The 14,696-nt window shown below is 49.9% G+C and overlaps 1 protein-coding gene across 33 annotated transcripts in view; it reads right to left on the minus strand.

The window, feature by feature from the left end:
* clasp1a (cytoplasmic linker associated protein 1a) overlaps positions 1-14,696 on the minus strand; it is an 87,516-nt gene that overhangs the window by 10,074 nt on the left and 62,746 nt on the right. For 7 of the 33 annotated variants that reach the window (XM_035409958.1, XM_035409955.1, XM_035409957.1 and 4 more), the window contains 14 exons: positions 13,928-14,023; positions 12,917-12,979; positions 11,156-11,259; positions 10,400-10,423; positions 8,616-8,860; positions 8,204-8,267; positions 7,654-7,656; positions 7,003-7,166; positions 6,571-6,649; positions 6,192-6,335; positions 5,338-5,433; positions 4,036-4,179; positions 3,520-3,626; positions 2,295-2,411 (listed from right to left, as the gene is read on the minus strand). In XM_035409958.1, coding sequence (XP_035265849.1) covers positions 2,295-2,411; positions 3,520-3,626; positions 4,036-4,179; positions 5,338-5,433; positions 6,192-6,335; positions 6,571-6,649; positions 7,003-7,166; positions 7,654-7,656; positions 8,204-8,267; positions 8,616-8,860; positions 10,400-10,423; positions 11,156-11,259; positions 12,917-12,979; positions 13,928-14,023 — 1,450 coding nt within the window. Of the gene's footprint in view, positions 1-2,294; positions 2,412-3,519; positions 3,627-4,035; positions 4,180-5,337; positions 5,434-6,191; positions 6,336-6,570; positions 6,650-7,002; positions 7,167-7,653; positions 7,657-7,948; positions 7,952-8,203; positions 8,268-8,615; positions 8,861-10,399; positions 10,424-11,155; positions 11,260-12,916; positions 12,980-13,927; positions 14,024-14,696 lie in introns of all 33 variants that reach the window. The other 26 variants (XM_035409979.1, XM_035409976.1, XM_035409978.1 and 23 more) reach the window with 14 other exon arrangements.

The following is a 14,696-nucleotide window of genomic DNA, read 5'->3' on the forward strand; positions in this document are numbered from 1 at the left end:
TCTGAGATCAGGCAGTGTGTGAACAGGAAGCTCCTCAGTGACACGGCTCACAGTTCTGAGAACAAGAGGGGAGGGGGGAGAGCATGTTCGGCACTGCAACGAGCAGAGGCTGTGCAAGGGCGAAGAAACAAGTGTTCGACAGGAAAGGGCTACTTCACAATCCGCCACTCAAAATGCATGCAAGGGTTAAACAGAGTGAAGACTCCCCAGAGCCAGGAGGTGTACAGCAGAAGCTGTCTTCAGAGGTGTCACAGTATTTTCCATGTCCAAAGTGAACTTCGCCTTGTTTATAGATAAAATGTGGAAAACAAGACTCGGCTTTAGGGGAAAAAAGTCCATGTAATATCCTTTGTTTGGTCTGTTTCATAAATATGAAGGGTCAGATTATTAAATGGAGTGATTTCTAAGGGGCATACCAAAAGGTTAAAAGGCTAGGAGGCTAAGATGCTAAAAGGCACATTCTATTCTTTACTCCACAGATGCCCAAAATTCGGAGAGCAATCTCCTGTTTAGAATCAAGTATGTGTGTCTCATCTGCCATCCATGTGGAAAGGGGGGGGGGGGGGGGGTTGTTTCCGCTTCAAATTTCTAAGACAAAAATGTTAAGAGCCATGTGTGTGCACTAAGGCTGTCAAAAGTGCTTTGAAATTGAGTTAGAATATTAGCTTTTGTAATTAGTTAGATTTCGAATATATTCGAATATCATTTGCCTATAATTCACAAAAATAAGCCGCTTATTGTCGGGCGCAATATGCACGTGACGCTCTCTCTAAACTGGCCTGCACGTTATTTTCCACAAGCGGGCAGTAGAATAGAGGGCATCGGTGAACTTTCATTACTACATCTGGGGCCTCATTTACAAAACGTAATTTAGATCAACTGTGTGGCGCGTGCGTAGAAAATCACGTCAAAGTAGTGATTTAAAAATTTCAACATGACTCGATTTGACCGTGGAAACGGCTGTGGCTCTACGTCAGGTCTTCACTGGACTTATGCACGCAAGTTCATTTTACAAATGAGCCCCCTGCAGTTTCTATAGCCTAATGCGCAAATGAATAAAGCACTTTCACGAGTATGTAATTTGCCACACATAGGCATTTTTTAATCATCGGGAAATGATTGTTTACAGGAAATCCCTGTTTATTTCTTAACACAAAAACTATTCAAACGGCTAACCTGTAGCCTAAAACAACATACATTTCTTACTCTGTTTAGTTTGTTAAAATTGGATGATGAAAGAAGTTAATCAAAATCTTCAGAAAAGAAAGGAAACATAGCCTGCCATGGGAACATTATTTAGCCTAAATTGCTAGCTGACCAGATCTGTTGAACGAAGTGAAAAAAGAGACTGGCTCGCGAGGCTAGCTGACCAGTAACGTTAGGTGTCGATAGAGCTGAAAGTATCACCGGAGGTTATTGGCAAGGAAAACCAGACGATCCACTTGCCCTGGGTCCAGGGCAGAACGTTTTTTGTTGACAGAGGAAGTAACGTTAGCACAGGAAATGAGCTTTGCGTGCATGAACATGATTCGCCGCATGAAATTAAAGTCTGCATGTTAATTACAATACGCGTGATCCAAAACTAATATTCGAATGCTCAAATTTAGGTTCGAACTTTTAAAAAAGAAAGATTTTCGAATAGTTTTCGAACTTCGAATATTTTTTGACAGCCCTAGCGTGCACCCGTATAGCATAAAATGAAGTTAGCGTATGATAACTGTCAGTTGCACCTGTGGCAGAGAGTGCAGTGTGTCCTCTACAGAACGTACGGAAACGCTCAGAGCCATTTGCCAGTCAGCAGGCCCGCATCCTTCCGCCGGGCTCACGTCGCCTGGAAACCGTGCACTTAACCGAGGTGTGCACGTGCGCACCACGCAGACGCAGGGAGGGGCCTGCTTCGGCTTTCTTAAGCTGCGTGCGTGAATGACCTCGGTTTAGTGCACGGTTACAGTCGGGTCTATGAGCTGACGAACAGCTGGTAAATCGAGGCTACTCCGAAAAGGACATCAAAGGGTTCAAGCAAATATCTGGAGGTTTCAAAGAACAGCCGAGGTGAACATTCCAGACAAAGTCCAAACAGCTGACGCTCTGTTGGCGGACGTACAACCGAATGATCTCTGGGTCAAATGCCTGTAATGGGTCATATTTGAAGAAGCACTGATATATACGAACTGGGAATATTCCACACAGGTAAAATAACTGAGAACGCTATAAGACGACGCAGAAGGGACTCCGTTACTGACGCCCCCCCCTCCTCTCCCGCATACTGTGACACCCCCGCGGAGGCGTGTTACCTGGGAGAGTAAGCGCGGCGGAAGGCCTTGAGGGAGGGGGCGGCGGGGAGGGGGTGCGGCGGCGGAGGGGGAGGGGCGTGCTTGGACAGCCCGTCGGCACTCCAGCCCCACAGCCGGCTGTACCCACAGCCCAGCCAGGAGAGAACGGGGAGAGAGACAGAGAGACAGAGAGGGGGAGAGAGAGCGATAGAGAGAGGGAAGGAGATAGAAAAGCAAGAGGGACAGATGGAGAGAGAGGGGCAGGGAATGAGAGAGAGAGAAAAGAGAGAGAATGACAGAGAGAGGGAGAAGATGAAGAGGAAAGAGTGAGAGCAGGAGAGGGAGGGAGACAGAAGAAAGGAGGGAGAGAAGAGAAAAAGAAACTATAGTCTGAGTGGCAGGTTAGGGGCATGCGTTTATTAGAGAAGAGTTAAGAATTCTCTAGAAATCCATAAACAAAGATGGAGCATTCCACGTCCCTCTTTTCCTTTATATACCAGCGTGTATATGTTGACCAAAACTTAATATTTTTGACGACCCATCTGTGGGACCTGCTTTAGCTGTAACGTCAGCCGCAAGCATAACATTATCAGAAACTCATCAAAAGCAGGAAAAAAAAACCAGTGGAAAAGGAGAAAAAGTCATCAACCGTTTCTGTCACCGATTCATTCCTTTCTGTCTCCTTTCAGCCAAACTCAGCTGAAACACAAGCCTCGTCTCTCTTGGCCTTTAAGAGGTTTTGTGCCTGGCGCCCATTATGCAGGCAGCAGGACGGCCTTCTATCGACAGGCGGGGTTCCTTCACGCCCCAGTGCCTGCGCGGAACTCGCTGGGCCCACAGACCGGGACCACAGACAAACTCCTCCTTTGTTTACGGAGTCCCAGCAGAAGCTTTTATAAGAGGTCGGGCGGCCATTCCTTACATGTCAGTCCTGTCAGGACCGAGACAGACGCCGCTGAACATGGCGCAACGGGAAATGCGTCAAACCCACCCGCCGCGTCGCCACGGCGTCCGAATTTCAAACGGGCCGCAAACCAGTTCCTCTGCTCCATTCAGGAAGTTACATAAACAAACACTGCCGATTGTTTGGTGGGAAGTTGTAGTTCTTATCAAGCGGTTTGACCTCCATTTCCCGGGTCTGTTTGGCGGGTGAAGCGGGCCGCCATGCTCAGGGCGCAGTCCATGCAGACTGGCCGCCCTGTCACGGGGCGCAAGGGATTGTGGGATACAGGAGGGCGCGGGGTACCTGGGTGAAAGCCCCCCGTGGGAGCAGTTGGTGGGGGAGGTGAGGGGGCTGGTGCGGCTGGTGGGGTGCCGAGGGGGGGTGCGTCCGATGGTGTTGCTTGGAGAGCCCTGCGAACCACACGGAGAAAGACAGACACACTATGAGGGTCCCAGGAACCACATAGACATTAGATCTGACCTTCTGAGTCTGGGTCTAAGGAGCCCTGATGTGGGCTGGATCAGTGACATCACACTTACACTGTTACATGAAATATGAGTCCATGAAAACCCTTATTAATGGCATACTAATAAATATCTATACACAGTGCTGCCCCTGCTAAGAAACCCTCTGGAGGAATAACACAGGTGTGCTTTACACTGAATTTAAGGGCAGTGATGGTCAGACAACAGTCTGAGAAAGCTATGCTCTGCCCCCCCTATCTTAAGGTAGAATTGGCACATTCCAGAGCACTGGCCAAGGGCAGTGGGTGAGACAAAGCATTCAGAGGAGGGGGGGGATGTGAGGGAGGGAATTTACCACACTAGCATTGCTGGAGTTCTTCAGGTGGTTGTGCAGGAGTTTGGTGGCCCCGTCCTGGAATGTTTTGGGCAGAGCTCCCAGCAGCATGGTGAACTCGGGCGTGTTCAGCTCAAACAGCGAGATCAGGACCACTTGGGCGGCCTGCGGGACGGAGGGCAAAGCTCACTCAGAACAGGGGGAGAAATCGGGAACCCCCCAGGAACAGGGCCGGAGAAACACATCACGTTCCGTACACCAACACTGTTAGCCTGTGAGCTAGAACGAGCACTCTGGACAATACTCACCAGAAGCAAGACTCTTAACCAAAGTTCACAGAGCTAATCCATTCAGGAAACACCCCTACCAGGTTACTTATTCATGTGAAAGACAGGAAAACTTATGTGGCAGGTCTCCAGAAGAAACGAGTCTCTGTCTGCCAAGTGCCGGTTTTCCGTCGAAAAGGCCACCGCTCTGTTCGGCAACACTGAGCACTGGAACATCTCCAAAGCAGAAAGCTCAGCGGAACCGCGGAGGTCACGCCGGGTGGTGATGTTATGGGTTTATAAACAATGAGAACATCGAGTGACTTTCATGTGCATGGCTTAAATCCAATCTCGGTTTACAAGATAGTGTCAAATAACAGCACAGGCAATTCTGCTCCACGTCAACCGACAGCCAGGCTGCTTGCGTCCTGACGGCACAAGCGTGCGGATGACTGAAGCAGGGCCTGAACTGTACCGTCACACAGAGCAACAGGAGACGTCCAACGCGCGGGTCGTCCTTCACACGCGCAGAACGGGGCACATTTCACTGGGTAAGCACACGGTTAAATTCGACACTTGTCGGCGAGACGCTTTTAGTACAAACCTGCATGCAAAAAACCGTCAGGCGACCAAGCTGTTCGTTAAAATTAAACAGACGGCGACATGTTAGGCAAAAGAAGCGGTGGGGATGAGTGTCGAGGGTTTCGGATGAAATGCAAAACATTCCGGTTTTACAAACGTTATTGGACAGCGACATCGGCCTCAAGCTCGCGAAACCTTTCCACGCACGTACAGTACGGCTGGTTACCCAAAGCCTCGACGGTGTAAGTAAAGGTTAACACACAACACATGTCTAAAACACGCGTAAGTATTTTCCCAGCATCCCGCCCCACCCCACCCCACCCCCTTTCCGAAAGGCGGAAGTGTGGATTGACCAGAAGTGAACTGTGAGCAGCCAGGCAAAGCCAGGGTTAAAGAGAGAGGCCGCGCTGGAGAGGCCCGACGCTCTGTGGTTGGTTAAGGCGCAGGCGTGACGTGGCGATAGGGGGCGCTCTACCTGTTTGCACCTCTCCTCCAGGTTGCCCTCCCCGGGCAGCGAGGGCGTGGTACTGGGCCTGCCTGACAAATCCTCTCCCGCCCAGTTATGAAGGGTCTGGGGTTCCGTGGGCAAGACACCAGGGTTAAGGGGGGCAATTAAATCAAAAGCAAGCAAACAAATAAAAAAGAAATAAATGAAAAAAGGCATGAGGTGCTACTGCCCTTATCCTCCAGGGTGACCTTTGACCTTTCCCCCCCCCCCCCCCTCCTTTTTTAAGCCAGAATGTTCCCTGCCCTCCAACAAACGAGAAAAAGTGCAAGCTAAACTGGGCTATACCACCCAGCCAGAAAGCAGAGACAAAAACTCTGTTTGACAGCCCCTCTCTCTCTGGGAGGACTGCGAGGGTGTGTTTAAATCCATTAAATCCTGGCAGCACAGCTTCCTCTGTATCTCACCGAAATCTCACACACACGCTGACCTGATAAAAATGTGTTTTAAAATGGCTGAACAGAAAAACTGATATGTAAACAAAGGTGGCATTTCCTGTGGTTGACGTCGGTTTTGCCTCAGAAAAGAGAGAGAGACTTGGAACCTCACCAGCTGTCTCTTATTTTAGGAGATAAGAAAATAAAATTCAAAAGACTTCCCTGAATACCCTCAGAATCCTCCCTCGAAACCCCAAACTTAACTCTGTGCTGCAGAACTGTGGACCCGTTTGAGGGGGTTCCCCAAACAGGCGGTCACCCGCAGAGGACGGAGTCAGGGAGCCAATGGATGGACGGGGCTCACGCACGCACGCGCGCGATGAGGGAGGGAGCTCCGCGCGGGAGACCAACCGACCGACCTGCGGTCGCCGCGGTGACCCGGCTCACCTTCCTGACGTCGGAGCTCTTCGGCTCGGTGGTCCAGGTGATGATGCGGGACACGGCCAACCGCGTCTCGCTGGAGTTCACGAAGTCGGCGGGGTCCATCTGCCGGGCCAGGGACTCGATGTACTTCAGGATGGCCACCTTCACCTGGAGGCGAAGCGTGCGGTTACAACATCGAGAAGAAAGGCCACCAGCTAAAACGTAAACAGCAGCAGCTGCTCACGATGTAGAACACCGCCTGACGCATTATATGTCATAATGTTATCTATCTGCAAAGGACTCAGATGTAATGGCATTCGTATGGGAGCTGAACCCACAACCCAATGCCCTAACAGTACCCGCACACTAAATACGTGTGGCACTAATATGCGTCAGAACACACCTTGAGGTTGGGAGTCTGTGTCTGATCAACGATGAACCTCATCAGGATGTTGAACTGCTGGTCAAAGGGAAACGAGTCCCTGTGAGAGAGAGAGAGAGAGGGGGGTGTTATTATCCTCATCATACTGTATCTTCAGTGTTTTTCTCTCATGTAGTACGGACATGTTTCCTACAATCAATTGAACTGAACTAAGAAAGGTAGAGCGCGAGAGAGAAAGAGAAAGGGAGAGAAAGAGAGCAAGAGAGTAAGAGAGGGAAATGGAGAGAGGGAAAGTAAGAGGGGGGAGAGAGAAAGAGGGAGAGAAAGCAATAGAGCAAGAGAATGAGAGAGAGAAAGGGAGAGATAAGGAGAGAGGAATAGGGAGAAAAAGAGATGCAAGTCCTCAGAAGCGGAACGGCTCTGGGTTCCCTGCGCGCGGTGGGCAGCTCTCACCTGGTGACGTCGAGCGCTTTCTGCACCTTGGCCTGCACGGAGCCCAGCAGGTCGGCGCCCATCTTCTTCAGCAGCTGCGTGAGAAGCACAAACAGCCAGTCCTGCAGGTCCTCCCTGTGGATGGTGATGAAGTCCACCAGCGTCTCCAGGAACATGCTGAACACCTGGGGGGCGGAGCCACGGCGTCACATGGCACAGTCAGGCTCCGTTTATGCAAATAAGAGGCGTGCACGGTTCATCCCCTTTCCTGTGACTGGACGCAGCGTCACCAACGTCCCAAACGTTATTCTGACATCTTGACAACGTTATTCTTTTTGTAGCCAGTTGGCAGTGACCTACCTCAACTGGCACGTCGCTCAACACCTTTGATGATGTACAGACACAATTATTCATGTCAAAATCCTTAACGTGTGTATGTACAGACTTCAATTAGATAGAGAACTGAAATTATTCATATTACGACTGATGAACAAAGTAAATTTACAGTAAGCTCTACACAAAATATATACAGTATTATCCCAAAATAACTTTGACTTTAACTAAAATTGTTGAGCATGTTACTTAAAATAAGTACACGGTGCATACACTGGCACAGATATATGTGCTCAACTGCATCGGACTTATCAAAGATGAGTAAAAACACACACTTACTCGCTGAGGTTAATCCACACCAAGGCCGAACATGCAACAAGATAAACATTCCATTAGAACAAGGAAACGTGTGATGTCACCAGGGCTGGCTGTGCTATATTCACGTAAGTATGCACATAAAAATCCGAAAGACTACAGTAAAAATAAATGATACTTTTAAAATGCATAAAGCAGGTTTTTACTGCCTCCGTTTAAGTATTATCACTATTATGAAGCCATACAGGAGTTTGAATCTTTTCTCTGCCCTCCATAGAAATAGCCTCAGGGCCATTTGAAAACAAGATGCCCTAGCCACTCCCTTGAGAGAGTGCTATTCTTTAATAAGAAGAGCAACAACAAGACCTCAATAAAAATGCACATCTACTTTATATTGCCGTTTAACAGACATTATTAGTATAATTTTTCACCACTGAAACCTTAAGAGTTAGATTAAAACAAACACACACAAACTAGTGGTTAGCGGTGCCAGAGGCCTCATATGGGTTCATGACCCCGTTATGTGCAGTACCCCACCCCCCACCCCCACCCCCCTCCTCCGGCCGTGGGTTACCTTGCTGTGTGGATCTGCGAACATCCTGGTGAAGATCTCGCACAGCCTCTTCAGCTCCACTCGGCTGCAAAGCACGACCGCACGTCACACATAAACCTCACACATCAAAGAGAGGCTGATTAAATCCCTCTCACACCACACGCTTCTTCTGCTTCGCCTAAAGCCAATCTCACGCAGGGCCACCTGTCGGTTCCACACCTGCCCATAAACGAGCCACCTCTCTCGTTCGAAGAAAAATAAACACCTCGACAGGATTTCTCCCTCACAGAAAACCTAGTCTGCAGGTAAATACAAAGAAAATGCCCACATCTGCAGCACAAATATTGTACCCTGAAGGATAACACACCATTTCGGAAGCCCCGCCCACTATGCCCTTCAGCCCTGCCCACGTGCTGCCGGACTCCGCCCCTACCTGAGTATCCTCTGGCTCTTGAGGAGGTTCTGCAGGCCCACCAGGCCCTCCTTCCTCTCGGACCAGTTGGAGCTGGCGCAGTGGTTGAGCACCTCGGCCACGTCCTCGGTCTGGCGCAGGTAGTGCGGGACGCCGCCGTTGCGCGAGCCGTACGAGCGCTCCGAGCAGGCGCTCGAGGCGTCGCTGTTGGCGTCGTCGTCTGAGTAGATCCCCGGCGACTCGTACCGCCGCCGCACGGGCTTCCGCTGAGGGGGGGGGGGGGGGGGGGGGTGATGTCAGAGCGACGGGGGGGGGGGGGGGGGTGATGTCAGAGCACGGGGGGGGGGGGGGGGGGGGGGTGTACAGCGCGCAGTGGACTCCAAATGGCCAAATGGTGTTAGTCTGGACAAATGACCATGCAACCAACTACAGCCATGCAAGGGTTCCCGCTGATCTGGGTGGCTGGGCCCCGCTAATTTCCTGTTACTGTGCCTGTGACAGCATGGTCCTGGGGGGGTGGGGGGGGGGGGACTGAGGATACATTAATCAGTGGCGTCTAAAAAGTTACCATTACTGGAGGTTTCTGAAAGAAAGGATTTTGAATTAAATAATTTTTCATTGCCCAGAGGAGGGTGGGCTCCACCCTCCTTGAGTCTGGTTCCTCCCAAAGTTTCCTCCCATCTGCCCCTCCCATCTTCCTATCCGTTTCCTAGCCTCCAGGGCTCTAGGCTTGCTCTTGTACGAGGTTAGGACAGAGCCCATTATAAACTGTATTGCGACAAATGTTTTGTAAAACAGGCTACACAAATAAATCTGATTGGATTCCAAATTTGATTCGATTCGTTCATTTCCGACATTGCAATTCACAAAATCAGCTCATTCAGGCCTAAGGGTAGGGGCCGCATGCTGCTCATGCATCCTGTGCAGAGTGATTAGATGTAGTTATGCATGGAAAACCTGCTCATTACGCAGGCAGAGCTTTATTCAGCATCCTTTCATCCGCCATCCTGCATTAAAACATCTCATTTCCTTTCCGTCCCGTTGCATAATTCCCACCATCCTCCTGTTCGACGGGCTACGGCAAAGCCCTCCCACAGCGAGACCGAAATCGGGATGATGCTGCATGCGGTCGATGGGTTGCGTTCCTCAAAAAAAACAAAACTTTGTGAAAATGTTCAAATTAGAGATGGAAGGTGGGGAGGAGAAATCGAATGGCAACGACAGGGAGGGTTCAGGAGGACACGTTACTGATGAATGAGCTTCACAAAGCACCAAGCGTTCTTCTGCCAGTAAATGAAAGCAAGGCCAAGTGCTTGGTTGGACACGGCAAGCATTTATACAGACCTGCTAATCGCAACGACAAGCTACGTCAACGTAAGCACTGTCTGTTTCATGACAATAGATTACATTAGAGCCCCCATTGGGGAATTTAACCCTTTAAGGTGTAAAATATGCGATTAGAATGCTCTCAATTCAGCATTCTAATGCTTCCAATTCAAATGCTCCAATTACCACTGGTAATCGGAAAGCGATGGAGTTCTAGAATACGAAATGAGAATTTTGAAAAAATCTCAAAAAAAGGACTTTTCAAAGGGTTAAACGAAGTTAAATAAAATAAAGGTAATACGTCAGCAAAAGGGACGCGTGGTGCTTTCAGTGCCGCTGTGTTAATCAGTAAATGGGGCTGGTTTCAGGCGTGTGGCTGTTCATGAGGGGGACCTCACATTCCTAACCCGCATGCAGTCTCCATGGTGATTAGTGAGCGAGATGGATAGACAAGAACGTGTGCAAATGAAAACAACTACCTTATTCCGGGAGTCTCCTAACAGCTGAGAAGGTCACAGAGAATTGAGAAAGAGTGAAGACAGTTACTGTTTGTCAAAACGCAAGAAGAAAACAGTCTGTCATCAAGAGAAAGAGGAAAAACACAAATATCTGTAGGGGTCAAGAGGTCATGTAATATACCTCAGAGGCCATAGGGAGCATTACTCTCATCATTATAAACAGCAATATTCCATTAAGGGAATATGCCATTCTCCAGTGAAACATATAGGCATTTACCAAATGAGAAGGCTACAATGATATTACTATTGACAGGAAAGGGGCTAAAAACATTGCGTTCTATTTCTGAATGAAAACACATCTCAGCAAAGCAGCAGCTCCTGACAGTTTTAAGTGCTTATTTCAATTCTTCCAAATATAGCAGCTTTCATCGGCTTTGCTGACATAACGACATTTCTGCTCTCTTAGATCAGCAGTGTCTGTCATCCCCCTCTCCACCCAACCCCCCCCCCCCCACCCCCCACCCCCAACAAACACACAAACCAGTAAACCCCATCCCCAAAGAGTCGTTCACACATCTCACTCTTCAGTCACCTGAGAAGAGCAACCGTTTCTAGCAGCTGAGCACCTCACGGCTAACACTTTTCCTAGCGCGCTCAAACACAGTAACGAGCTGCATCGAAGACCCTTCGCTGCGACGCGCTTCGCTGCGGCGAGACTGGAGCGCAGTTTGCGGCGAACGCGACCGCTGCAGGCGGAGCGGCGGCCCGGCGGCTTACCAGGGCGTCCGCGACCGCGGCCTCCACCTCCGTCCCGGTGTTCAGGACCCGCATGGCGTTGACCGAGGCCGAGATCCGGGCCTGGTGGACCAGCCCGAAACGGTCTGCGGGGCGGAGAGAGAGAGGGGGGGGGGGGAGGGGGGGTCAGTCAGACGGGGAGAGGGAGAGAGCAAAACCCAAAAACCTCAGCGGTGGAAACAAAATGGCGGTTGTCCTCCGGTCCGGGATGGAAGCGAAAACGGTGGTTGCGGAAAACGAAACTGTGAGGCGAATGGGCAGAGATGGAATGAGTCTGGCGTCAGCTACACGGCGGTTTTTATTCTATGGTACTTTCATTCCGAAGCAGTCTTTACCCTTCAGCACTGCAGAGAGGATCTGTGTGCAGATACCATGGCCAATCAAAACACCTGATCTTTACATTCACTTCCATTCACACCAATCCCAAGGCCAAACAAGGGCAGAACACATTGACAAGCAGCTTATTTGTGCTGATATTCTGCATACAAATGGCAATAATTCACATTATAATATGTTTTTTATCTTAATATTAATAGCAATAGAATGTGATTATAAAGTCTTCAGGATTTTAGGAGACTTGACAGGCCTTTAAGTCAAAGGTCTCTATTAGATCAGAGCTCAGGGAGAATTCAGAGAATTTTTCATGACTTTTTTTGTTTGTTTGACTGTTTCACTTAGTCAAACTCTTAATGGTGTGTGAGACACTGAATGGACGCTGAAAAGACTTTGGCGTAAACAAAAAAAGCCTGAATGAGCTAATGAGGGAAATGGGAAGAGAAAGCAGCTGACCCACTGTCCAAACAAAAAGTGAGAGGAGAGACGGAACCCCGTATGAGTATCAAACAAAGACGCAAAAGGTGAAAATCAGTGAAGAAAAATTTAGGAGTGATGACAAATCTGGGAAACCGCTGAAGTAAAGAATGGAAATAAGACCCCCAAATCCCAGATATGAGCACAGAGCAAATGGAATCAGAACCAGCAATCACATCTTGAAAGGAAAACACGTAATCGCCAAGCACAAAAGATATGACCAAATACGCAGAAGGAAGCACTTTCTGACGCACTATAAATGAATTCAGCCGGTTCCTCAAAGGAAAATAAACGCTGCAGCACTACATGATTGAGAGTGAGGATGGAGAAAGGGCTGAGATTTATTCAGACTCTCTGTCTGGTAAAATCCCACCTTTCTGCTACACAGTGACACTTCACGGAAGCCTGCTCAGAGCTCAATGCTACGAAAAGCAAACGCTGACCAGAAAGCGCTAAATGAAACTATGCAGTGAAAAATCACTAAACAGCACAACAAAGGCATACAGAAAATCATGTCTGCTGGCAAAACCAGCCAAATGAAATGAAAATTCAGCCAACGCAAATCACCAGGCATGGAAATAACACCGATGAGGCCTTCAAATGTAAACTGGAGAATATAAAAACCTTCACACTTCACATCTTTCAGACAATATACACTGATAATGTCCCCTGTCCCTCCCCACTTCCCAAACTCCTGCCACTACTGAGGTAAACCTATAATGTATTAATAACACATTCGACAGAGCCTACGCATGCATTTGCTGTGTTCTATATCAGTGTTATATCAGTCTGTGATGTGAAGTGTAGAAGTTCTTGCTCTCTATCGCCCCCGGAGGCGGACGAGAGTCATAGCACTACGGACACATGCGGATACAGGCCCGGTGCTACCAGGACTGGACCTGGGCCCGGTGGGGGGAGGGGCATGCAGGTCACCTGACTGGCCGGTGGGGTCGGCCGTGGAGAGAGCGCTGGTGGAACGGGAGTGACGTCGAGAGGCTGCGGGGGAGAGGAAGGAGCGGAAAAAACCCGCCGGGTTAGTCACGCGCGACGATGTTCGCCGTGCTCGAAGCGGCGCCCTCATCGCCAGGCCCCCCTGAGAGGAGGGGGGGGGGGGTTTGTGTGGTTTACACATGCTCCGCCCCCACACATAACCCCCCTCCCTCTCTCTGTGAATGTGAAACACACAAGCGATACTGCGCCCATGACGACACCATGACGATGCAATGGCACTTCCGGTGTGACATCACTGCATAGGGGAGAAAGGCTGCATTCACAGGCATCGGAGGTGGAGCGCAGAGAGGGGGTCCCGCCCTCTACGGGACCGCGAGGGTTTGCGCTCTAAAAGACCGCAAGAGTTTGCACGCTACGACCGTTCTCTTATCCATCCCATCGGTCAGCTGCTGGTCTTCATCTTAACACAAAGGCTCTTCCTGTCAAGATGCGTTTGACTATAAAAACAAAAGCTGATTTTCTGATTACGGTCACCCTGAATAGCCCACCACTTCTCTGCAAGAGCCAGAAATCGAGAATGAAAGAGGGTTTAGAAAAGATATTAATGTGCAGACACTTATCAGAAGCCAGATTAGGCAGGTTTGGAAGTGTTTGGGGTTGTTTGGGGGTACAGCCTCCTGCAATTATTAGCGCAACATTCCAGAGGGTAGCACAGGCCTAGATTGACAGCACAGGCCGCGATTGACAGCTGGGACTGTGAGGGGGTTAGTACATGCAGGATGGCAAGCAAAGGGTGCAGTTTGTAAATAGAGGGGAAAAGGGGGGGGGGGGTAGTAGGGAGGGCGTTCTTGTAATTTGGACACGGAAAGGAGTCGATTGGCCTGTCAGGGAGAGGTCGGGGGCGGGCTCAGGGCTGGAGGCGGGGGGGGGGCATGGCGTGACCGGGGGAGTGCGAGGGAGGCGTCCGGGCCCTACGCGGCGTGAGGTACTCACCCAGAGGGGTGAAGCCCCGGGCGGGGCTGGTGTCCCGACTGCTCTCGCGACTGCAGCCCTGACTCATGCTGGGGCGGGGGATTCGGCTGCTCCTGGCTAGCGTGCGGCGGGGAGAAGAACTTTACCACACAGAACACAGGCTCCGGGGGGTGGAGGGGAGGAGAGGAGAGGGGAGGGGCAGCGAGGCCCCACCCCCTTTCGGGGTGAGGTCGGGGTAAGGGGGGGGGGGGGGGGCTACGTCTCTCGGAGACACGTGACATCACAGGTTAGACACTGAAAGGCGTGAGAGTTAGAGCCGTAGTTCGTCGTGTTATCTCAAGACAAGAGGTTAGGACTCCTGTTAAGAAAGAGAGCGGGTGGGGCTATTTTTCAATTCCCCAAATTCAGTGTCTTAATATTGTCATTTGAAAAGGAACAAATTTAAAACGAAACAAAATTTTTAAGATTGATTAAAAAAAGGACTCACAAAAGGAATTATTTTACTCCAAAGGAAAAAAAGAACAGACACAGAAAACACCAAATCCAGTCTTCTTTTCTGCCCAATTAAGTAAATGTGGGAAGAGAACCTTCACGATGAACGTTACCTTATCGCAAAGCATCATCCCAGCAGAAGCCAACACTCAAAATAACCTCCCTTCCGATCCCTCGGACTTATCTTTCTGCAGCACAACCAAAACAAGGCCACGTCTCGCGGAGCTAGCCAATTAGCCGCTCCCTCGCTGCCGTGGCGATGAGCAAACGCTTCCCGTACGCGGCTAAATCAGCGAAA

This window comes from Anguilla anguilla, chromosome 3 (assembly GCF_013347855.1).
Source record: "Anguilla anguilla isolate fAngAng1 chromosome 3, fAngAng1.pri, whole genome shotgun sequence".
In the NCBI taxonomy this organism is placed as follows: Eukaryota; Metazoa; Chordata; class Actinopteri; order Anguilliformes; family Anguillidae; genus Anguilla; species Anguilla anguilla.